Source organism: Camellia sinensis, chromosome 6 (genome assembly GCF_055761805.1).
Source record: "Camellia sinensis isolate YWXY chromosome 6, ASM5576180v1, whole genome shotgun sequence".
Taxonomy (NCBI): Eukaryota; Viridiplantae; Streptophyta; class Magnoliopsida; order Ericales; family Theaceae; genus Camellia; species Camellia sinensis.
In genome coordinates this window covers 147849478-147876157 of record NC_138966.1, presented here as the reverse complement: position 1 = coordinate 147876157, position 26680 = coordinate 147849478, and the positions used below count along the sequence as shown (strand labels likewise).

Genomic DNA, 26680 nt, shown 5'->3' with positions numbered 1-26680 from the left:
TTAAGGGGTGCCATAACATGTTTAAATAGTTTAAGTAACACATTCCTATTGAATGAAAAAAATATGTAAAATAGGATTTTTTGTTCAATATAGTCCTTTTGTTTTCTATTTGAGATAATCTTATATTTTTTATTTACTGTTTTGGAGTCAATCTAGTAAACATAAAATAAATAAACAAAATAAAGTCTAGTTTAAATAATTTGTGACCCTATCCAGTTGACTAAAAAATGTGTAAAATAGGATTTTGGAGTTAATGTAAGTCTTTTTATTTTCTATTTGAGAAGATCTAAAATTTTCATTTACCATTTTGTAGTCAATCTAATAAATAAACATAAAAAAAGGTATAGTATTTTTAAATTGGAGAAATGGGTTTGATTTTAAATAAAAGCATTCATTTTACTCCAAAAATGGAGTCCTCTCAAAAACAAGGGGAAAAAAACCTTTTCAATCTTGATATTGACAAATTGAAGTTCAACATTTTCTAAGAAATCATCTCAACAAAAGCCTCCTTTCACCTTACTTTTGATTCAATTTATTTCCAACATTGAGCCCATTTTATTTTTTTCCACTACAGTGCTATTATTGTCTGTAACATTCACCACATTCATGTTACAACTTCGTAATCATTACTGGCACCTCCAATCGTGCAACACATCAACCTAATTTAAAGACGTTGGATTTGAGTCAGGCATATTAATATTATTCTTAAAAGATGAAGAAGATGATAGCTCTAGGGTTTGAGGGGTCAGCCAGCAAGATTGGTGTAGGGGTTGTGAGACCCTTGATGGCTCAATTATGTCAAACCCAAGACACACCTATGTTACCCCACCAGGGCAGGGATTCTTTCCGCGAGTAACTACCCAACACCATTGTTACGGTAAATCATTGTGTTGCTCATATTGAGATGGGAAGGGTTGTCACTGGTCCACATGACCTTGTTGCGCTATATGTAAGTGGTGGGAACACACAGGTGATTGCATATAACGAAGGGTGGTATCGGATTTTTGGTGAGACTATAGGTATTGCTGTTGGGAATTGCTTGGACCGGTTTGCGAGGGTTCTAACTTTGTCTAATGATGCAAACCCTGGGTACAACATTGAGCAAGTATGCAATTGGAAGCAAGTTTCCTCAACCTATATCAGTTGGTAAATTCACACAGACTGACCATTAATAGTCATAACTTTATAGGTTATTGTGTTGAAATGTCTTAAAGACAAAATAATAAAAATAAAATTGAGCTGCTATTTGATGTTTTACTTGCTTAACTATAGAAGTTAGCAAATTTTTTTTTTATTGATCCGTTCTCTAAGACTTTATTTCTTACTATGATTCAGTTTTGCATTTTGTTTGAGATCAATACTTGTATGAGACCACCTTCTGATGTTGTTTGACTAGCATGCACTGAACTGGGAAAAGTCATGGTTATGGCTTGCCAATTTCTGATCTTTGAATGTTGTATAGCTCGATTTTGGTATCGCCCCCCCCCTGGCGGCCTTCTCGAAAGACTAAAGACGCACACAAAGACAACTATAAATGAGGCTTTGAGACTCTTTGATCTTTAAGGAAGAAATTTTATTATTTACTTCATTATGAACTCTGTTGAAGGTGGGAATTTTGTGGTTGTTAGGCCTAGGCCATTGTAGTCAGCTATATAACACCCTTCTCTTCATTTGTAACGGAAAATGATTAAATAAGCAGTTAGTAGTATTTATTTCTTTTTCTTTCCTTCCTGTTTAACCAAACAGATAAAGGGTGAGGTAATTCTTCCTTTCCCTCCCTTTCTTTTCTTTCCTTTGTATAGAATCTTTCCTCCCAGTTTTTTGCCACTCCTCCTAAAGGAAGAATTAAATTTAAGTTGCTAAAAGGATAAGAGGAAGGCCAAAATGAACATCAGCTGGGGCTATGAGAAAGAAATAGTTGCCAAGGATTTATGAGATGATATGCCTCTCTGGATGGAGTTGAATGAAGGCTAAAGATGAAACCTACCTGAAATGGTCAGGATGCAGGCTTTTTTGGGTTGAGTTCTATTGTTATATTATTTTATATACAATTCAACTTTTGTGCTTCTTGTTCTATTGAGTTTGGTCAGTGAGCAGTAGATATTGGTGAATTTAGTGCAAGGTTCAATTTATTGTTAGTTCTTGTTCGATAAAGGTAATAGAAGCTTTATCCGTGTTTTTTTCTTCTTCTTATGTTTCTCCAATGTATTTAGTCTACCTTCATCTTATTTGATTAGTTCTTGCTATCATTTTTTAAAAATATGTTCAACTACCACCTTTTATTATGTCTTCATATATGTTTTTTTGTTTTTCTATATTTTAGCAAAGCACTGCATTCATATTACATGATTGATGTGTAATTTTTGATTTTTTGGGTAAGTTTAGATTTTTGAGGTTCATTACACCTCTCAATTATCTAGGACTTTGGTTTGCTATTTTATGCTTATTTTCATTCTGGAGATATTCTAAATTTTTCTTAGATAGCTTTAGCTGCTGATCATGCTGTTATGTGCCATTTTTCCGCAAACAGAATGTTCTTGAAATGATGCAATAAATAAATGATTTCTCCTTAGTTTGCCTTTTTTATTTTTTCCCTTCTTCATCAGCTTGCGAAGAGAGGAGAAAAGTTTATAGACTTTCCCTATGCTGTCAAAGGAATGAATGTTTCATTTGGTGGAATACTGAGTTATCTTGAAGCCACTATTGAGGAAAAGCTAATGCACCCCTGCAGATTTATGCTATTCCCTTCAGGTAATCATTTGGAAGGCTTCCAATATTTAAAAAAAAATTACATATTTTGTGGTGATAAAAAGGTTATGTAGTTGGCAATTTGGTATGGTTGTTTCTTGTAAATTGCAAGTATTAGTTAAATATTTACACCATCTAGTTGTGGCTCAGTTTCTGCATTCAATTTAAATTGTTTTAGGAAACTATGTTTCCGGTGCTTGTGGAGATTACAGAACAGGCAATGGCACACTGTGACAAGAAAGATGTTCTCATTGTTGGTGGTGTGGGTAGTAATGAGTGCTTGCAAGAAATGATAAGAATCATGTGCTCCAGGGGAGAGGCAGGTACGGCATGGACAATGGAGTAATGATTGCGTATACTGGTCTCCAAGCATATGCTAATGGGATGTCAACTCTGCTGGAGGAATTGACATTACACAGCGGTTCAGAACTAATGAAGTACTGGCAATCTGGAAAGAGAAAAAGGAATGTTCAAATGGTGTCATGGAAAAAAATGTCTAATTACCTACATGTTTTGAGGTATGTGTTTTTTATTCTTTTCCCATGTTTTTTCAACAAGATCGCGGATTAGTTCCTTCATAATTTAAAAGAAGGTATGAGGCCCTTCAGCAAATGATAAAACTGGCAAGCTGTGGACAATCCATGGCCAATTTATTTATTTTTACTTTATGGAGCTAGCTTTGTATTTATTTTACTTTAAGCCAGATATGGAGGCTTGAATCCAACCCGGCAATAAGTTTATGCCCATGAAATTTGGAGAGCTTCTATTTTCACACACTACTTTTTCTCAGTGCATACACTTTTTTTATTCAGATATCTGCTTCTGAACAAAATTGGTGTGTGAATTGAAAAAAAGTGGTATGTGGAAATAGAAGCTCCTAGAATCAGCTTCTTGCAAAGCCGTGAACTAGGTTCTAGTGACGACAGGACTAGGTGTTGTGTGGAGTCATTTTGTTGATATGGTTTCTTTTAGTTCTGAAAATCAAGGGGCAAGTTCAAACAATCCTAATAAGTAATGTGACCTTGTGGGATATCTGCTTAGGCATTTGGATTCCCACGAAATAAAAGGAAATTCATTGGCATGTGACTCTGGATATTTTTGGTCACGTAATACATATTAGTGGTTGAGTGGGCTTTCATAGGCGTTTGGCGTGTGTGAGCCTTACCGGGAGTCCTATTCTCTTGACCCTATATACCAAAAAAATTGGCTTGTTTTAGATTAACAAGTGGTCTAGGGTAATTAATTACTGATTAGTTTAAGAATGTGGGAGCAAGAATTTGTTATTCGAGTCTTGATTTTCAATTTGTTTGGTTGTTTGTCATTTATCTTCATTTATTTATTTATTTAAATAATTATTTTGGCTAAGAAGATTTATTCTATTCTCAGGGCATGCAAATATAGGGTGGTTATTGGCAGGCAACAAGGAGGGGGTAATTTGCCAAGTAGCAAAGATTGATGAAGATCTGTTGTGAGCTCTCACTTTGAAGAATTGGTGAAATACTAAATGTGTGTTTCCATGGAGTTGGATAGTTTTTCCTTTAAAGACATTAGTGGGGAAAAAATTTAGTATGACATTGATTGGAGAACGACTTCACCATTAGTACCAATTATATATGTATATTTATAATCTTGAGTATTGTATATCTTATTTAGCTAAAACATGTCTGTTAAACAGTGGTTAAAGATTAAGTTCTTGAAATGAAATATGCTAATTTACTAGGTCTTGTTAGATCGGCATATTTATTTGAAAGTGACTCAAATGAGTGTAGAGTCTTGGATTGGTATGATTTTAAACTAATTATTGAATTTGTAAGACTTTAAATTAAAAGTAATGATCAGTCTCTGTCAATTTACTTACTGATATAGGATAAGGAAACACATTGCCAATTGCATACCTACTCAATGTTGTACCCATGGCTTGGATCATTTGACTGAGTTAGAAACTTTACAAACCGGTCCAAGCAATTCCCGACAGCAATATCTATAGTCTCACAAAAAATTGAATAACGCCCCTCACTATAGGCCAACTATGGCCAAAGATCAAGTTCTTGACATGAAATATGCTGATCTAGTGGGACAAGCTGGATCGTCATAGTTTTTTAAAGATGACTTAGAAAACTTATGAATCTTGATGCCTTTGATATTGAATATTCATATTAAATTTAGGACATTGTGAATCTCAAGGTTTTCAGTATTTTAATATTCAATGTCGAATCTCAAGATCTTCATCTCAAGCTATTCTGTTCTCACTTACTTCATGATGTTAATTTTTTTTTCAATTGTTAATTTATATTTTAATAGTCACTTAAATTTTTAATTGATACGAATTGTAATTATCAAATTGACTTAATTAATTTTATCTACTACATTCTAAGTTAATGTTAAAAAAATGTTAGTATGTTTGGAACAAACTTTTTTTTTTTTAAACATTTCTTATGATTTTTTAGAGTGATTAAAGTGAATTTTTTTAATAAAAATAAGTTTATCAAATGATTTAAATTTTTTTTTAAAATGATTTATTATTATTTTTATTTAACGAAGAAGTCAACATTGAACCACATGAAGCCAAAATTAGTTTCAGAAAATGTGTTTTAAGATGCTCTACAATCACTTAGAACTTGCTTGGAATCCTCCCCATTGATTTAAAAAAAATGAATCACTGGGCTGATTATGTACTTGGCTTCTGCTGCTGGAGGTTGTATTCTCAAGGATGGCTGAGACACAGAGGTAACATCAGATCAGTCAAGATTAGGCCCCAAAACTGAAAAAGTTTCTTTTCATACAGTAGAGAGCTTTAGCTGAATTCTTAAAGCAACGAATGTAGTTCCCAGGGTTTTTGTACAATCTAGAGGTATATATGTTTCTACAAGCACATATATCTCATCACTTTTTCCTATATCAAGTTGTCATCTTATTTGTTATAATTACATTGGTTGAATGAATCACATCACTTTATCTATTATTATCAATGTAATAATAATACATCACATAGTTAGATCTTCACATCATTTCTTCTCAGAGTTGCATATAAATCTGTTGATATGTTTCTTTACAAACACATTTCTCATCACTTTTTGCTATGCATTCGTTTGGGATGTAGGTTGACTTTTTGACTTTTTGGCTATTTTAGCTTGGGGTTAAAAAATATCGTTTGGAATAGGCTTTTTGGTTTTTTTGACTTTTGTGAGAAAAAAAGAAATGATTATGGTTTGGATTTGACATTTTGTCTTATTTGACTAAAAAGTCTATTTTGTCTTTTCGTGACTAAAATAGCTTCAACCCAACCCAACCCTTCTTCCCAAACGAACCCTATATGATGTTGGATTAATAATCTTGTTTGTCATATTTAAATGAATCTCATCATTTATTTTTGTTATCAATATAGTAATAATACATCACATTATAAGCTTAATATAATATATATAGGAAAATACTTGAGATCCCCACCATTTTTTACCCCCACAACCCTAATTGATTTGTAACCACACATTCTTTTTTTTTTTTCTTTTTTTTTCCTCCGCTCTCTCTCCTTCCCCTCTCTCACAAAAGTGTAAGGGTGCTGGGGGTCTAGATCATTTTCCAAATATATAAATATAATTATTTTAGCATTACTCATTTGAAAATTTTAACAACGACAACAATATTTTCATGATCAAATTCTCTCTCTCTTTCTCTAACACTTGTTGAATAGCTTTTCCAAAATTCACAAGGCAAATCACACACAAACAACAAGAGTTTACCTAACCATATCTATCCATCTTCTTTGTTTTTTGGGGGGGTAAATTACACTGACCTCCTTAAGATTTGTGATAATAGCAGACACCTCACCTCAGGTTTCAAAAATGATACTCATATCCCCTCTGGTTTAGTTGTCAGTAACAAACTCCTCCCCCTGTAAACTTTACAATGACAAAAATAGCAGACATTGTTTGTCTATGTTTTGAGAATACCAATTTTACCCTTATTAAATGAGTTAATGAGTACATAATTTTATAAAATAAAAAATACTTATACAATGAAACAACCCAACCCACAACAAAACATACACTTAACTCTGTGAACAAGTTCTGCACAGCATAAAGAATAAAAGGAAAAAGAAATTAAGTTTAGTTTTTGTAAGATTTCTGAATAAAGTCTATATATTCAATTGTATTCAAATTCAAGAGTTACATCAGTTTAAATAAGAAGTGACTAAACCCTAAAATCTAACTATGGAAATACAACTCATTAGCTAACTATGGAACTACAACTAATTAGCCTAAAATATATACAACCATATATGCATAATATTCACACCCCCACTCAAACTCAAGTTGTTTTAGCAAAAAACACGGAGAGTTTGTCAAGTATAAACTGAAAGCGAGCAAAAGTGTGAGTCTTGGTAAAGAAATCAGCAAGTTGCAGGGCAGAAGGAACAAATGGAAGTGGGATAGAACTAGATTGCAGATGATGACGGACAAAGTGACAATCAATCTCAATGTGCTTCGTCCGCTCATGGAAGACAGTGTTATGGGCAATCTGAATAGCATTGCGGTTGTCACAGTAGAGAGAGGTGGGAAAGGACTGAGGGACACCCAAATCAGACAAGAGACAACGAAGCCAGATAATCTCAGCAGTGGCATGGGCCATAGCACGATACTCAGCTTCGGTAGTAGAACAAGCAACAACAGTCTGTTTCTTGCTCTTCCAAGAAATCAAGGAATCATTAAGAAACATACAGAAACCAGAAGTGGGCTTGTGATCATTGACATCACCAGCCCAATCAGAATCAGCATGGGTCACCAGGTCCAAGGAAGAAGTGGACGAAAGCAGCAAGCCCTAAAAGATAGTACCGCGGAGATAACGAAGAATCCGAACCAAAGCAGCCCAATGCGTGGAGCGAGGAGCAGAAACAAACTGACTGACCACATGAACAGCATAAGCAAGATCAGGCCGAATGACGGTCAGATAAACTAAACAACCCACAAGCTCGCGATATAAAGTGGAATCAGCCAGAGAGACACCATCAGTAGAGTTGAGCTTTACATTAAGCTCAATAGGTGTATCAGAAACTTTAGTATCAGTAAGACCAGCATGGTGAATGACCTCATTAGCATACTTGGCCTGAGACAGAAAATAGCCCTTTGGAGAAGAAGCAACATCAATACCAAGAAAATACCGCAATGAACCCAGATCCTTCATGTCGAAGGTGCGGAAGAGATGTTGTTTGACCTCAGAGATAGCAGAAGAATCAGAGCCAATAATGATCATATCATCCACATATAGTAAGAGAGCAACAAAACCAGCCGAGGTATGCCTCAGAAACAAAGCAGAGTAAGAAGCAGAAGGATGAAACCCAAGTGCGGTAACAGCAGTCTGAAAGCGATCATACCAAGCACGAGGAGATTGCTTCAAACCATACAAAGCATGCCGAAGACGACAAACCTGCCCAGAGGAGTGGAGAAGACAAGGGGGTGGACGCATGTAGACCTCCTCAGTGAGATGACCATTAAGAAAAGCATTCTTAACGTCCATCTGATAAAGAGGCCAATGGCGAACAGCAACAACAGAAATCAAGGTACGGACAGTAGTCATCTTGGCAACAGAGGCAAAGGTTTCCTCATAATCAATACCATACTCCTGTGAGAAACCCTTGGCAACCAAGCGAGCTTTGTAGCGCTCGAGAGAACCATCAGAATGAGTCTTGACTTTATAGACCCATTTGCAACCAACCAGATTCTTGCCAACAGGCAAAGAAACCAACTCCCAAGTGTTAGTCTTCTGTAAGGCAAACAACTCATCCTCCATAGCTTGAACCCAATTAGGATCTTGACAGGCCTCCGTGTAAGACTGTGGTTCTGAAAAAGAATGAATAACAGAAAAAAAAGTACGATGGGAAGTAGAAAAACATGTATTAGACCAACCCAACCTGTTTGGAAGACGATGCTCACGAGTAGGATATCGGTGTGCAGCAGGATCAAATTCATCAGAAGCAGAAGGAGCAGTAACAGAAGTAGAGACAACTGGCGGCGAGGGAGCTTGACGACGAGAATAAACCAACAACGGAGGGGAAGAAGAAGCTAAAGAAGGAGAAGGAGCCATAGGTGACGTAGACGGAGAAGTAGGAATGGGCTAAAGAGGAACAGTGGAGATGTACTCATCAGACGGGACCTCAGAAGGAAAGGGATCAATGTGAACCAAATCCTCTTTGAAAACTGGGGCAGTGAGAGAGGGAAGTTGAAAGTAAGCCAAACGTTCGAGAAAGGTAACATGACGGGAGACATAAAGACGACGAGAGACAAGATCGTAATAGCAGTAGCCTTTCTAAGTAAGACTGTAACCCAAAAAAACACAGAGGACAGACCGGGCACTAAGTTTGGTTTTATCTTTACGGGGAAGAAGGATAAAACAGGCAGACCCAAACACACGAAGAATGGAGCAATTAGAAATTTGGGAGAACGAAGCCTCATAAGGAGACCGACCAGAAAGAAGGGGAGTAGGCATGCGGTTGAGAAAAAAAGTAGCAGTAAGAACTGCCTCCCCCCAGAATGGAGCTGGAACTGAGGTAGAGAGAAGAAGAGACCTAGCTGTCTCAAGGAGATGACGGTGTTTGCGCTCGGCTCGACCATTTTTGGCAGGTGTATCTGTACAGGAAGTTTGATGAATGGTACCCAAATTAGCCAAATACTCACAAAACTCATTTTTAAAATATTCTCTACCCAAGTCAGACCGTAACACTTTAATGGTAGACTCAAACTGAGTAGTAATCATAAATTGAAAGGTACGGTATATCTGATAAAAATCGGACTTATGAGTCATAAGATAAACCCAAGTGTAACAGGTGCAATCATCAATAAATGACACATAGTATGCAGAACCTCCCTTGGTGAGAACAGGAGAAGGGCCCCAGACATTAGTATGAACTAAAGAAAATGGTGTAGCAAATATAGAAGTACTATTACAAAAAGGTAAGGCTTTCATTTTGGCAAGTTTACAACCTCGACACTCGGTAAGGTAACTAGGAGAAACTTTACCCAATATACCTGACTGAGCTAAAGACCGTAAGCGGTTAGCAGACAAATGCCCTAATCTGGAATGCCACAAATAAAAAAGACTGGACAGAGAATCTAACTGAAAAGAAGAAAAGGCAGTCGAAGAGGTAGTCATAGGCAGATGCAAGCTATCCACCACATAGAGGTCTCCAACTCCAGCCAGTCCTAATCTGCTGCTTGGACATCCGATCCTGCACAGAACAAATAGAAGAAGAAAAAATAACATTAAAACCAGAGGCATCAAGTTGACTAATAGATAATAAATTGACAGATAACTGAAGAACATATAAGACAGATGGAATAGAGACTGCAGACATAGCAGATAGTAAGACAGACCCAACAGATATAATTGACATACCAGACCCATTAGCAGCATTAACAGTAATAGGAAAGGGAGGGGGAGTACAATTCTGAAGTAAAGAGAAATGATGAGTTATATAATGAGAGGCACCAGAGTCAAAAAGCCAGACAGACGAAAAGATACCTGAAGAAGACCCAAGCAAACCTAAATGAAGAAAGGAAACAACAGAGACAGATGGAGATGGCTAGAAGGGAGACAATATATGCTGAAGTTGACTAATCTGAGCAGTCAAGGAAGCCAAGTCAGGATCAAGAGCGGGAGCAGATGTAGTAGAACCGGCGGGAAGCCGAACAGTACTCAAAGGAGGATCGCAGAACTTGATCGGAAATTGCGGAGAAGACGAGGTAGACACTGGCAAAGTAGACAAACATCCTTTCTTGGGACAGTGGTACTTCCAATGGCCCTTCTGATGGCAGAAGACACACTTATCAAAACCCAAAGACATCGTAATAACCAGAAAAACTGAGGGTTTTCCAATACAATCAAACAAAATAACCGAACTAGGGGTTCAAGTGTAATAATCAAAATACGAGGGGTCAAACTATATTCAGATTTTTTTTTTTTTAACACCAACAAATAGCAGGGCTTAAAGACACAACCTCACACACACAGAGACAAATAGAGCAGCAAGACAAACCAGTCGATCGAATCAGCCCAAAAAACCACGAGGTGTGGTCGATTAGCGGAACCAGAGAGGGAGATAGATTGCGAACCAATCGCGATGCTCAAGCAGACTGAGAGAGGCGACGGCTGAGAGAGGCGACGATGACTGAGAGAGGCGATGGCTGAAGCGACGACGACGGCGGCGGCGGCTGAGAAGCGGCGAAGGCTGATAAGCGAGGACGGCGGCTGAGAGAGACGACGGTGCTAGGGTTCGCCAAGACTAATCACGACCTTAGGTTTTCGAACACCACTCTGATACCATGTAAGATTTCTGAATAAAGTTTGTATATACAATTGTATTCAAATTCCAGAGTTACATCAGTTTAAATAAGAAGAGACTAAACCCTAAAATCTAACTATGGAAATACAACTATTTAGCTAACTATGGAAATACAACTAATTAGCCTAAAATATATACAACCATATATGCACAATATTCACAGTTTTATGTGTGCATCAAAATGTTATCGAACAAACCTACAGTAATGTAGCTTGTAATTCAAAGAGATTGGTTTACGAAGCAAATGATCCAAAGCAGTCCAAGAACAATTGTTTGATTTTGTTTTCAAAATTTGTTTTGTGAACATTAAAAAATAAAATAAAATAAAAACTAATTTTGTGAAAAAAATAAGATACTCATCATTTTCCATAGGATTTTCCCCTGTAACTCAATTGCCCACAACATAATTTGTCCATAAATAATCACCAGCACCCAACTCTTTCCCTGTGCGCACCAACCACCCAGTTTTTATGTAAAAATAAAGTTTTACAAAGTTCCATTACAAAATTAATAAATGAGTAAAATTGAATGCCGAACAAAATGCACCCAATCACTCAGTCCTCACTACCTTCCCTTCTGATGCAGGGAAGCGTATTGGAAAGAAGAGCAAATAATAAGATCGAACTACGAATAAATCTGAATTAGAAATATTCTCTCTAAGAATGAATAATTTTGAAAAAAACTCTCAATTTTCATTAATCAAATATCAATTTTAACTCCTCTTGCCTTAAGGCTTAGAGCATCTCCAACGGTTCAGTATTTTTTTCACCAAATTTGAGTAAAAAATGGCTCATTTTCTCAATCTGATATCAGTTGCTCCAATAGTACATCAAAAGAAGGGTCATCCCGTGAGTCAACCGGTTGGTCGACCGGTAAGGCAAATATTTTTTTTTTTTTTTACCTTTTTGAACTGTTTGAACCTACCTATTTGAACTATTTGAACCTGTTTCCAGTCGACCGGTGGGTCGACCGGCCGGACGTCCAGTAGGTTGACCGGTGGGCCCACTTGCAATGTTACAACACAATGAATTGGTGAAGGCTCACGTAGGTTCTCAGTATGGTAAAAAATTTGCTCCGTTCTCAGTTTGATATCAGTTTGGTGAAACCATTGGAGCAGAAAAAGTGACTTTTTTCATCAAATTCAAATTTGATACTGAATCTGATGCAACGTTGGAGATGGTCTTATATCTTTATTTATACTAAAATAAGTCTAGCTAGCCAAAAAAATCTAAAAAGGAAAATACATATTCTTGCAAGTCAAGAATATTTAAAAAAGGAAAATATAAATTCTTGTCAAACAAGAAAATAAACTAAATAGGTAACCTAAATAAATAGAATGAAAGTGGTAGATTTGCATCGTGATAGGTCTCATATTGCAGAGAGAGAGAATGAATGTGAGTTGGAGGTATGGTAATAATAGGCGCAGTGTTATTATGGTGTGGATTTGGGTTTTGTGTGACAGTGGTTATCAACGATTCATTTAGTAATGATTGGCATTGTTGAAGTGGTGATCAGCAAGAACCTGTTAATGGAAATGGGGGTCGATTTTTTTGGGCAGAAAATAAAAGTGGGTTGGCGGTCTAGTAGTTTGGTTAGAGAGAGAAATGAATTTATCTTTGGTTACAACAATGATCTTTGGGTTAAGGCTGTTTGGTACAAAGATATTTTAAGTCAAAGATAAGGTTAAAGTAGTAAAATACCATTCTTGGTTGACAATGTCAGGCTGAAAAATCTGACAGGGAAGGCGAGTGTCATTTTAGAAACCTCAGGGGACGTCTTTGAAATTGTCATAAACCTCCGGAGAAGAAAGTGTAATTTACTCTCTTTTTTTCTTTTTCGGCAAAAGGATTAAACTTTCATTAACTTGATAAACAAATTACATCGGAAAAAAAAAAAAAAAAGCACACATAGCAAAACAGCTTCAATGCTAAAGGGCCTATCCCAAACAAGGTTGGCACAAACCAAAAGCAAATCCCAAGCTGCAAGACAGAACCACAAACAAACACCTCTAAGTTAGCAAGATACGGACTTAGATAAACCCAAATAACAGCCACTTAGCTGAACTGCAGCAGCACACATGTTCAGAGGCACAGCATCCAACCCAAATAACCAAGCAAAGAAGGATTAACACAAACAAAAACCAGCAAACAGAGTGAAGACATTGCACAGCTGGTCCAATCTACATAGCTGAAGCCTCATTCCCTCAGTTTCCTGCACTAAAATAAAATTATTAACCGAATTATCCAAAATTTAACAAACCACTTGGTTCCAATCTGGCTCTACATTATTAAAGACTAAAAATCATTATGAACCGGCCAAACTGTCCACAACACTGCCATTGGAAGGATAATCCAAATATGCATAGCTAAATTCTTGAATTTCAACAGAAAATATGAACTTTGCAAGGAGCTGTGCCGCACTGCACCCTACAGAAGAAACTGTCTCTACCACCATGAACAATTTTTTTCAGTGGCCTTAATAAGAGATTTGAACAAGAACTCCTTGCTAGAATGAAAGTCGCAATAATATTTTTGTCCTCACGAGTCTCACCACCGAAGTGAAAATCCCTTGAATAACTTGAGTCAAACTCCATCAAAGTCAGAAATACTTCCAAACTTATAAAGAGACAGACTATACAGCCTACAGTACTGTACAGCTCTTTTAATGAAGCATCGCCCATCCATTTGTCCAACTAGAACCTAGTCACTCCCAACTGAAACTGAAATTCCACTTGAAACAGAATGCTATCTATATTTATCTATTTTATTAAATAAATCATAGACTTGAATTGGTGTAAACATTGTCAATTTTTTTTTTTTTTTTTTTCAATATTACCCTTTCTATCAGGGTCACATCCAATCTGTTAAGTAATATTCTTTTTTCATTTATCAAACTGCCCAAAACTGTTAACAGTTTTCCTCAATCATTATACTATCCAAATATTTAAACGTAATGCATAACACCTGTGTGACAGCATCACGCATTTTTTCATGTCCAAATTGTGCTATGTAACTGCCTAAGTTTTCACTGTAAATTTTGAATTTTTTTCTCCTCTATCTACATTCATCTAACTTCCTTTCTACATGGACACACACACAGCCACTACTAAGCATAATTGGAACTAATTGTGATGATGTGTTCAATGCAGTGCAGGGAGAAGTAATGGCGGAAAGAGCAGTGAGCCCTGTTATTCAATATTTGGTACCATTGTTGGCCCATGAAGTAGAGTTATTGAGGAGTGTCCACAAGGAATTGTCAGTATCAAAGCTGAATTGGAGCGCATACAATCTCTCTTAGAAGATGCAGAATCAATCAAATTTTGTGTATTGTTCATACATTAAAAAGTATGTGAACAAATTCATTTTCACGGAAGTGAGACAATTATTGGGTTTGGATTTGGACAGAAATAAGAATTGGTCAGTCATATTCTAATATTAAATTTAGGTCCTTTTTATTTTTATTTTTGTCTTAATGCAGATAGCCTCTTGGGTTGTTTCTTGGCATGGGTATTAAGGTAGAGAGTAGTTTGATCTGAAATGAGGTGATCTCTCCATTAGAGTGGACTTTTATTTTTTCATGATTCTTGAAACTAAAATGGCAGAGAGCTTGGTGTTGCCAACTTGCAACTTTCTGCTTTTCTGTTTGGATTTCTTTTGCAGTTTACAAATGCTTTGTATAGTCTTATTGTTGGTGGGGTTATCCTACTTCAGTTTCTTTTTCTCTCCCCTTTGTAATGTTTCATCATTATTAATAAAATATTACTTTTTTTTTTTTACTGATTAAAAAAAAAAAAAAGTGGAAAAGAAAAATGAAGGCCAAATAAGAACTTATGTTTTAATAAATCATTCAATAATGCCTTCAGAAGTGAATTGGTTAAAGATATGTGTGAAATTGAATTTTAAATTGAGGCAAAGCCACCATATTAAGTTATTTGGAATGAAAGTAACTTCTTTGAGATGGAATTAAAGGAAAGAGAGATCAAAGAGCCACGAAACTTCCTCGAGTCAACCACGTTGTATTATATATATATATATATATATATATGTACGTTGCGAAAAGGAGACTCATACAGCTGGAATTAAATAGTGATTGAGGGAGATATATATATACCCATATCACAAGAATAAGTCCATAAGCCATCTATTCAGGTACAGCTGGTGGAGGTTGTATTCTGATGAATCATAGAGCTAAAAATGGTATATGCTTTGGCTATGATTCAAATCTCAGGGGCTAAAGTCTGTAAGTCAAAGAGTCTTTCCCCACAGTGAATTTTTTGCTGAAATCTAACAAACCATCAAAGCAGGCAGTGCCAAGAATTTGGAACTTTGATATCATTTTTTGGAGTTGCACATCAATCTGCAGGTATGTTCTACAAACACATATCTATATATTTTTCTCATCATTTTTAGCTCTATAATATTATTATATTTGAGAATTCTAGCTATGACAGCAATAATATTTCCTTGATCAGAGTCTCACATCTTGAATTTTAGCCTTTTCTAAATCCACAAAGACAAAAATCACAGACAAACATGAAGATTCTACTTAAATCAAGCAGTCTATATAACAAATGAATTACAAAAGCACTGCTATGATACAAAACAGGAAGAGGAGAAAAGAGAATCTGAAATCTTCACTTTGGTTCTATTCCCCAAAATCAATTGCATACTTTTTCCTCTATTAATTTTTATTCAAATCCATGAAATTCTTATTCAAAGTGATGATTTTGGTGTCTCTTTTCTTTTCTTTCATAGATTCCTACTCATATTCATGATTCAGGCATGATCTAAGGATGAAAAATGATGTTGTATCTCTTTTACACTCAAATATATATGTTACCATCAATCATTGTTGTGTTCACTTATTTTTTTTCACAAAATCTGTAGGGGCCAGTCTATAATTTGAAAATAATTAAAAACTAAAAATACTATTATAACAAAAGGTTTGTTTTATTTATTTATTGCAAGACCTAAAATGTGAATCAAATCTATTCTTTTATCTAACCTTTTGGAGGAAAATGCATCCAAAATAATTAATTTCTTCATGACTGAAGTTCACCACCTCTCTCATAAACTAATAAACAGAGCCATGCACTGAATTGAAACTTCACCATCATCATCATCTAACTAACTTCCTTTCTACATGGACACAATCCCACCTGAAGCATAATCAGAACTAATAGTTATGATGTGTTCACTGCAGGGAGAACTAATGGCAGAAAGAGCAGTGATCTCTGTTATTCAATATTTGGGACCATTGTTAGCCGGTGAAGTAGAGTTGTTGAGGGGTGTTCGCCAGGAAATGGTCAGTATCAAAGCTGAATTGGAGCGCATACACTCTTTCTTAAAAGATGCAGAATCAAGAGCAGAAACTGGAGATGAAGGTGTGAAAATATGGGTGAAACAAGTAAGGCAAGTTGCTTATCGGATACAAGATGTTATCGATGAACACATTCTCCTGGTCTTGCCAAAACAACCTGGACTATTCGGTTCCTTGCATAAAGTCACTCGGACAATCACTAAGCTAAAGCCACGACATGAGATAGCTTCTCAGATCCAAGACATCAAAACTACAATCCGTGAGATCAAGGAAGGAGCTGATCGATATGGATTCAGTACTAGTACTTCGTCAGAACATAGCAGCAGCAACAGCAAGGACAACATGTGGCGTGATCCTCGACTGGCTTCCCTTTTCATAGGGGACGACGAAGTCGTTGGCATTGAATCTCCCAAATATGAACTGATAAGCAGATTGGTTGACCAAAATCAATCACAACGAGCAGTGATCTCGGTGGTTGGCATGGGTGGAATTGGCAAGACCACTCTTGCCAAGAAAGTTTATGACAGCCAAGAAGTGGTTGCACACTTCAATTGTAAAGCATGGATCACTGTCTCTCAATCATACAAACCAGAGGAGCTCCTCAAAACAATGTTAAAGCAGCTATCAGGAATTTATGTTCTACCTGATGAGGGAATTGAGTCACTCATTGTCAAGTTAAGAGGATATTTATCCGAAAAGAGGTACATCATTGTGTTTGATGATGTATGGGAAACTGATTTTTGGGGATCCATAAGACATGCTTTACCCAAAAATAGTGACAGCAGTCGGGTAATCATCACCACACGCAGTGAACAGGTTGCTACATTTTGCAAAGAAACTTCAATGGATCATGTCCACGAGCTTGAAGCCCTATCCGAAGAGAAGGCTTGGGAACTCTTTTGCAAGAAAGCCTTCCAATTGGACTTTGAGGGTCATTGTCCCCCTGAGTTGGAGGAAGTATCACATGCAATTGTTAGAAAGTGTCAAGGTTTGCCACTTGCAATTGCAGCTATAGGTGGTCTCTTGTCCACCAAAAACAAGGGTATATCTGAATGGCAAAAATTCTACGGTAGCATGCACTCTGAATTGGAAAGGAATCCTAATCTTACAAGCATCAGAAAAATTTTGTTGTTAAGTTATAATGATCTGCCTCACTACCTCAAATCTTGTTTCTTGTACTTTGGCATAATGCCAGAGGACTACTCTATCAGTTATGGAAGACTAATTCGGCTATGGATAGCCGAGGGTTTCATTGAAGAGCAGAAAGGAAAAACAATGGAAGAAGTTGCAAAAGAATGCTTGATTGAGCTGATCCATAGACGCTTAGTTCTAGTGTCAACAACAAAATTTGATGGAAGAGTTAGACAGTGTCAGGTACATGATGTAGTGCGTGAGATTATTCTCTCAATGTCTGAGGAGTTTAGTTTCTGTCAAATTTTGGAAGAGAATTCAAGTTTCAATGACACAACTCGCCGGCTATCTATGCATATGCGTTATTGCAACATGGATAAGATTATGGAAAACATTGGTAAATCACCAGTTCGTTCTGTTTTTCTTTTTCATGTGGTAGAGCTGCCAAAGAAGCCCTTCTTGGGCACACTAGCTGCAAATTTTAGGCTTTTGAAAGTACTGGATCTTCAGAATGCTCCTTTGCATCGGCTTCATGAAGAAGTGGGAAATCTATTTCTTTTGAGATTCCTAAGCATAAGGAGGACACAAGTGGAGAAAATACCAAAGTCCATAGGTAAGTTACACAACCTACAGACTTTGGATCTAAAACATTCCCCAGTGAGAGAGCTCCCATTTGATATCAGTAGATTCAATAAGTTACGACATCTTCTTGCCTGTTCTCGTAACCATGAATCTAATTACTTAGCAGATTATATAGTAGGAGTGAAGATACATGGAGGGATTGGAGGTTTAGAGGAGCTACAAAGTTTGTGGTATGTGCGGACAAATCATGGCCTAATTAAAGAGCTTGAGAATTTGAGGCAGCTAAGGAAGTTGGGAATTACGAAATTGAGAAGAAAACATGGGAGGGCTCTATGTACGGCCATTGAGAAGATGAAATACCTTAAACGTTTGAGTGTAAGGGCCTCAAGCGATGATGAGATTCTGGATGTACAGTATATATCATCTCCACCTAAATATCTTCAATATCTCGAGTTGGTTGGACATTTAGAGAAGTTGCCTGACTGGAACTTGAAACTTCAAAATCTAGTCACATTACGTCTATTGGGTTCACGTTTGACCAAGAAGGATCCACTAAAAGCTCTTCAAGTCTTGCCTAGTTTGGTACGTCTTGTTCTTGTGGATGCATATGATGGGGAGCAGTTGTATTTTGAGGTCGGAAGGTTTCAAAAACTTAAGCTACTACGTCTCGTAGGGTTGAAGGGATTGAATTCGGTGATAATAGAGGAAGGAGCATTGCCTCTTCTTGAACTTCTAACGATTGAGCCTAGCTCGCAACTAAAGGAGGTACCATCTGGCATCCACCACCTCAGAAACCTCAAAACTCTTGAGTTTGTTGGTATGCCAGAAGAATTCATAGATAGAATGGAACCCAAACCCAACCAAGGAAAAGACTACTGGATCGTCGAGCATATCCCTCATGTCGAGCTCTGTTCCCGAATCGGAAAATAAAGTCATGTTACTTATATGGGCAGTCTTGAAGAATATTGCAATCGGAAGGGGGGAAACGCAAGGTTTAGGGAAGATAAAAATGAATCTCAAAGTTGAATGCCAATTCAATTATCAGGTTTGCCCCCAACTAAATTGCTGTGTTTGTTTATTTCAAAGTTAAAAAGAGTAGATTTAGGATGGGAGAGTTTTTAGTTTGCCTTATTTGTCATTTTAATTTTATCATTTTATTTTTGTACATCGACAATTTTAATAATTAAAATGATAAAATTAAAATTTAAAAGATTAAAATAACAAATAATGCATATTTTAAGAATTAAAAATGTCTTTTATCTAGTAGATTTACATAAAGAACCACGTTTTAAAATAAAATTATTATGCTACACTTAGGCTTCATTTGATTAAAAAGAAATAAATGATAGAAAGTGAAAATAACGGAAAGTGAAATGAAAGAAAAGAAAAGAAAAAAAGAAATTTGTATGAATTTGATTAGGATGAAAATTTTATAAGAAAATATGAATTTTTATTATAACTAATTAGTTTTATAATAAATTTAAATTTTGTTATATTTTCTTTGTTACTTTCATGCTAAACAAACTCAAGGGAAAAAAAAAATTCTATTTATTTCCTTAATTGTTCACTATTTCATTCTAACCAAACTTAGCCTTAGGATTATTTTGAGAACTAGTTATTTTAGTTGATTTTTTACAATATATATATATATATATATATACAAAAAATAGAGAAAATTTTGACTTTTTTATAGTGACTTTTAACTATTTTCACTAGTTCCCAAACTTGCCCTCACTCACTTGATGAAATGTTTCTTTCTCTTAGCATATTTTAATTGAGGGAAAATTATAATACAAAAAAATTCTTTTTATTCTTGTAATCAAATAAATCTTAATTTTTTAATTTTATCAATTTAAATCTTAAATTTTTAATTTGCTTTCAATATAAATCATCTATTTATTTTAGTTAAGTAAAAATAAGAAAAAAAAAACGATATTTTAATCACTAAAATCAACGAAAAAATATATATTTTGACATTTTGTGTACATCTACATTGAGTTTAATAACTAAAGTATCATTTTTCCTTCAATTTTACTTCACAAAAATAGCCTCATGGTTTAACAAGTTTAGAGTTTAAATTAATAAAATTAAAAATAAAAAATTATTTTTTTACAATAATTAAATTTTGATTTTTTTTAATTTTTCCTTTAATTTAATGTGGTAGATATATTTGATTTAGAGCTCATTTGGCAACTTCATTTTATGACTATTTTATTAGTTAAAAACATCAATAAAAAGTTAAAAAGTCATTAAAAAAGTCAAAAACTTTCCAAATTGCTAAAAAAAAAAAAAAAAAAGCCAATAATTCACAAATTTCGATATAACTATAAAAAATAAAAAGAAGTCATTCTCATTTACTTTTTTTCCATCTCATAAAAAGTACAAAAATAAATACTAAAAAAAACCATCAAGAAACGATTTTTGGGTTTGAAATTTGGACCATTTTATATAAAGTAATAAAAATACATATATATACCCCTCAAGGAGAACCTATGAAATAATTATTTCTTTTCATCACATCTCATTCTAGGGAACCAAATACAATATTAAGTTAAAGGGTAATGTTATGGTACACACTCCTCAAAATGTATATACCACATGCACTTTTATCACGTATTTTTATAACAAATGTTATATATTTTTCTGATAGAGTTACGATAATTTGTGATTCAAAAATCAAGTTACATATTTTGTAGTAATATTATACATTTTTGTGGTTAACAAATTTTTGGATAAAAAAATGTAACATTATTACAAAATGCTTAATTTCATTTTTGAACCAAAAATTATTGTAACACTATCAAAACAATACATAACGAACATCACAAAAATACATGGCATAGTACATATAACACACATCCTTTGAAGAGATGTGTACCATAGAATTTTCTTAAATTTTAATACTCTTTATTTAAAGTCTAAAAAGTTATACTTGTCATTTTAAATGTCAAAATAAATAAATAAATAAATAATCCTTATCTTAGATATCAGGAAAAAGGTCATTGTTAAAAACTTCGATCATAGATACTAAAAACATACTTCTTATCAAAGTCTTGTAATAAAATGTTTGGACTAAGAACCTATGAAAAACTCTCTTGATTATACAAAATTTAATTAGTGTTATTAAAATATAAAAAAGCCTTTATTGAGCTCACTTTCCCACCACCTACACTATCACAACCACTAACATTACATACCATCATTTTTAAGGTCAGAATTACAAAAAATATTTCTTTTATCAAAACAAGTTTAAATCCCCTGTACATTTTAGTACTCTACTGTTCATTGATATGTTGCACCTCCTTACATTTAGTATATGTTTGTAATTGTTAGATCTTTTGCTGCCGGCGCTTATTGTGGAAGGAAATTCAATTGCAGAGGCAACCACAATTTAAATACTCCAAGCTGCCAATCACCTCATGAATAAGCAAACCCTTTTCTATTATCGTTGATTTTTATTTCCTTTTGGATTGCAAAAAATAAAAACAAACAAACAAACAAAAAGTGTCATCTCTGCTAACATGGACATGTTTATTATGGTTTTTTTTTTTAATATTTTGTTGCTAAGACAGTGTATTAGATTTCTGTCACAATCTAAACTAAAGGGTCCTAGTAAATCATAAATACTTAATTAGTAATTTTACATTTAAAATTATGATAAAGTATTATTTAATTAATACTTAACTGTCATTAGTTTAATTTTTATTTTGTATTATAAGTTTATATTTTATTTAATTCTTTTTTTTATTTATTGTAATCTACATTTTGTTAAATCATAAAGCAATAAGACTATAATTTCATATTTTTTTCATTATTGTAATGATTTCTTCATATCTTGATTTATGTAAATAAAATTTAATATATAATTTTAGTGATTATATATAAGTAGAATTTGTGTGGATATTAGCAAATAAAAAAAAATTGTAAATACTTATTATTTTATCCAACATTTTTAAAAAAAATTATGTATAAAGGACCCAATTTCAAAACCCGAGTATCTTAGAGCCGGCAAACATTTACAAGAAAGGAATAACTGATCTAATTGGAATCTAATATGAGTCAAGCTGGAGGTGACAGACTTTTCTGGGAAAGGTGCATTATGAGCTTGCATTAAAGGATCAACAAGAGGAAGACTTTGTGATGCTGATTTTACTTCAAGGCTGTTGTTCTGTTTTTTGTCTTTGTTTTGCTGCTGTGGACCTTTTTAAGTTGTGCTGATGGGTTAGTGAAGGTTTTGTTGTCTTGTTTGTTGTCTTTTGTTTTTGGTTGGGTTTTGGCTTGCATATAGAACACGTGCCAACCTAGTTGTTTTGATAGGCAAAAAAGAAATACACTGATGTATAACAAATGAATACAAAGAGAGTACATCCAGGATGGCTAAGGAAAAATACATCATTGATTGCATATCCAATCGAGTGCATCTCCAAAGGCCACAAAAACACTAAAAAAATGCCAAGATGCCACCAAAACTCCTAAATAAATAAAAATCCGAACTCCTAAATGAAAGAAATTACAACTGCCAATCCAAATCAATACAAAAAACCTCTAAATACCCAATCTTCAAAAAAATATAATCTCTCAAACACCCCAAAACACAGAGCGAAAAACTAAACCCTCTTCATAATCCTATTGATTTTTCAGCTCCATAATGTACATCTCATCTTCCCCTAGTAGTTCTGCCACTATGGCAGCAAGAAATCGATCTTCCTGTCAGCCACCACCACTTAACACTATGTTTGGATTGAGTCATTTGGAGAGAAAAGAAAAGAAATGAAGAAAGATGTATTTCTCTTACTTGTTTGGATAACCTAAGTAAAGAGAAATGGAAAGAAATTGAGAGAAACTCATTTCTCTTATGAGTCTCATTTTTAATCTTCCCAAAAGTGGAGAGATTGGGAGAGAAAAGAAATCACTATTTTCATAATACCAATTTTGTCCCTATAAAAATAAAAGAAATAAAATGATTGAAAATATAAAAAGGTTATTTTAGTAATATAACATAAAATAATTTCTTTTCTTTTCTCTTAATGAAATCTAACCAAACAAGAATAAGAGAAATCACAATCATTTCTTTTCTTTTATTTATTCTTTATCCAAACAAAAAAGAGAAAAATCACAATCATTTCTTTTCTTTTCTTTTCTCTTATAACTTAAATAATTTTTTTTCTTTCTTCTCCCTTTTCACTTAACCTCTGACATTCCATGATAATAGCTTCATTGATAAAATAAAAAAACCCTTTAACCTTAGGCAAGAACAAATGAACTGCTTATATACTTGGGTATTCGTCCTTGCTATGCCGATCAAGTTACCTGTCATTCTCTTCCTCCATAACACGGATCGGACTCACAATTTCATTGTCCCCTCCATAGCTTAATCCCAAATTCCCAATAACTTTCCAATTTTCCACACTGCCTCAGCTTCATTTAGCAGAATCTTGTTGTGATTAACAATGCCTTCTGTGGAAACGGATAAAGCAGCAGCACTGGCAGTGGCAATGTCCCTTAATGAATTCCCTTTGCGTCTACCTCCTCTTTATCTACCATTAGCTCCACCAATTGTCCTCTCTTCAGCACTCCTGTGATTTCTTTTTCCTCTTCTTAGTACATCTCTGTTGTACACTCTTCACCACATATGTTGAATGCGAACGTAAAACGGCATTGTTCTCTTCTCTGTATTGTACTGTCAACACAGAGCCAAAGCAACAGCAGTAGGTCTTGATTCAATATCCCATATATTTTGTGGAATCGATTTTCCTCCTATCACATTACATTAGATTAGCCTTCATGGAGCTGGCATACATCTCTCCTTGTCTGCTTTGAATGAATAGAATTCAACCTTTCTCCCATTTTTCATACAGCCATGCATGCCCCATTTAATTTTGTAATAGCATTACAAAACCAAAAACAAGCAAGACAAGACCAATGAATAATAGAGGGATTCTACATTAAAGTTCGTTCAAATCAGCACAGAGAAGTTACAAGGAGCCAACAAAAAAGAAATAAAGAAAGAAACCAAAAATCACAAAATCAGCACAGAGAAAACAAAACAGCTCCAAAAGACCTTGGAATTGCTCATGAATGCAATCCAAGCAAATGGTTAATCCATGCTTGTAATACCCTTCAATTTGAGAGTTTGCACTGCTTTGAAGTCATACAAGAAGTTGTCGATGGAAAAACAATCACTCCTGATTTCAGATTTCACACAGAAAGCTGTCCTTACATTGATATACTCCAAAACCTTGTCCAAGAAACCTCATGATCCTTGAAAACGATCTTGTTCCTACTTGTCAGCCATAACGACCACATTGTTACAAAAAAAATGATTCCCAAATTTGCTTCATAAAATCATCAAAACCTGAATCAAACCACCATGTGAAGGAGAACATGTTGCAAAAGGACATGATCAGCAGACTCCTCATGGCAGGCACAGAAAGGACAGAGAACAAGAATAGCTTGCCAGCAGACTGCTTTTGGTGGGACAAAGCTTTTCCAAATGCCATTAACAGGATTCTGCATCTGAACCAAGCTAGACTCAGCAAGACTACACATTGAACCAACTGTAAAGATACACTATTATCACCCCCTCCAGAACAAGCAATCTTCTTGCTTTGTCACAAACATCATATTGCTAAGCATGCTATTGAGCTCCTCCAGCAATTTTCTTACCCATTCAAAAAGAGTTCCTCTAAAACTCAATTTCAAATTCCCATTACTTTCATCATTAACATTGCAAAAAAGATCTGCCACTCTTGTTGGTCAGTCAGCAAGTTCTTAAAATCATAATTCCCCACCCAATAATCAAATCAAAATTATGTCATATTGCCATTTCTCAATTTTCAAAAAATAGGTTATTACTTAGAATATTCTTCCATATCCTAGAAGCCAGACCCATGCTCATATTCCAAGGAAGCCATTCCAAAGAGTCGGACAAATGAGAAAAGAGAACCTGAAATCAAAGGCAGTTGCTTATCGGATAGAAGACGTTATTGATGAATACATACTTCTTCACTTGGCAAAGCAGCAGCCTCAATGTTGCGGTTTCATCATCAGATACTTCCGTAAAGTCACTCACTTGATCACTAGACTAAAACAACGACATGAAATAGCCTCACAAATCCAAGATATCAAGATTACAATTGGTGAGATCAAAGAACAAGCTGATCGATATAAATTCAGTACTACTGACACAGAACAAAGCAGCAGCACCAAAGACGACAATTGGCATGACCCTCGATTGGCTTTGCTTTACCTTGAAAAAGACGAAGTTGTTGGCTTGGAATATGCCACAGATAAACTGATAAATAAATTGTTGGAAGAACAATCACAACGGGAAGTGATCTCAGTAGTAGGCATGGCTGGAGTTGGCAAGACCCCACTTGCCAAGAAAGTTTACGACAGCCAACAAGTGAATGCACACTTTGACTGCAAAGCATGGTTCAGCATCTCTCAATCATACAAGCCAGATGAGCTCCTCAAAACAATGATAAAGAAGCTATCAGAAAAAGAAGTTCCACTTGATAAGGGAATTGATTCAATGGACCAGAAGTCACTCATGGACAAGCTAAGAGAATATTTAAAGGAAAAGAGGTACGTCATTGTGTTTGATGATGTATGGAAAACTGATTTTTGGGAATTCATAAGATTTGCTTTACCTGAGAATAGCAAAGGCAGTAGAGTAATTATCACCACACGTAGTGATGAAGTCGCTGCTTTAAGCGTAGCACCTTCAATGCAAAATGTTCACAAACTTCGACCCCTATCCCAAGAGGAGGCTTGGAAACTCTTTTGCAAGAAAGCGTTTAGGGGTCATTGCCCCCCTCACATGAAATTGTTAGAAAATGTGAAGGATTGCCACTTGCAATTGTGGCAATAGGTGCTCTCTTGTCCATCAAACAAAAGGTTATATCCGAATGGCAAAAGTTCTCTAACAGACTAGGCTCTGAGTTAGGAAGGAATCTTACAAGCATCAAAAAAATTGTGTTGTTCAGTTACAATGATCTGCCGCACTACCTGAAATCATGTTTCTTGTACTTTGGCATAATACCGGAGGACTACTCTATCAGCTGTGGAAGACTAATTCGGTTGTGGATTGCTGAGGGTTTAGTTGAAGAGCGGAAAGGAAATACATTGGAAGAAGTTGCAGAAGAATACCTAACTGAGTTGATCAATAGATGTTTAGTTCAAGTGTCAACAACAAAAATTGATGGAAGAGTTAGAGACTGTCGGGGTACATGATGTAGTGCGTGAAATCATTCTCTCAATGTTAGAGGAGTTTAGTTTCTATCAACTTATGGAAGAAGAGAATTCAAGTTTCAATGACACAACTCGCCAGCTATCTATGCATATGCATTACTGCAGTATGGATAAAGTTATGGAAAGCATTATTAAATCTCCAGTTCATGATGTTTTTCTTTTTCAAGTGGGAGAGCTGCCAAAGAAGCCCTTATTGGGTACACTAGCTGCAAATTTCAAGCTTTTGAAAACACTAGATCTTCAGGATGCTCCTTTGGATCAACTTCATGAAGAAGTGGGAAATCTATTTCTTTTGAGATACCTAAGCATAAG

General features: G+C 35.2%; 2 protein-coding genes and 1 pseudogene across 3 annotated transcripts; all 3 read left to right on the top strand.

Annotated features, from left to right (window-relative positions):
* The first annotated feature begins 712 nt into the window (after nt 1-712).
* LOC114258959 (uncharacterized) lies at nt 713-3408 on the top strand (annotated as a pseudogene).
* An 11640-nt stretch (nt 3409-15048) lies between these two features.
* LOC114263832 (disease resistance protein RPM1-like) lies at nt 15049-21738 on the top strand. 2 transcript variants are annotated; one of them, XM_082875077.1, is made up of 4 exons: nt 15201-15445; nt 16286-18146; nt 18282-19160; nt 21449-21738. In XM_082875077.1, the coding sequence occupies exons 2-3, from the start codon at nt 16295-16297 to the stop codon at nt 19043-19045; spliced, it is 2616 nt and encodes an 871-aa protein (XP_082731203.1). In that variant the 5' UTR covers nt 15201-15445; nt 16286-16294; the 3' UTR covers nt 19046-19160; nt 21449-21738. The 2 variants fall into 2 exon arrangements, with proteins under 2 accessions (XP_082731202.1, XP_082731203.1); XM_082875076.1 differs by having other exon boundaries at nt 15049-15445; nt 16286-19160.
* Nucleotides 21739-25046: 3308 nt separating this feature from the next.
* On the top strand, nt 25047-25988 carry LOC145793684 (disease resistance protein RPM1-like). The gene has a single exon (XM_082876548.1). The coding sequence runs from the start codon at nt 25047-25049 to the stop codon at nt 25986-25988; it is 942 nt and encodes a 313-aa protein (XP_082732674.1).
* Nucleotides 25989-26680: the final 692 nt, after the last annotated feature.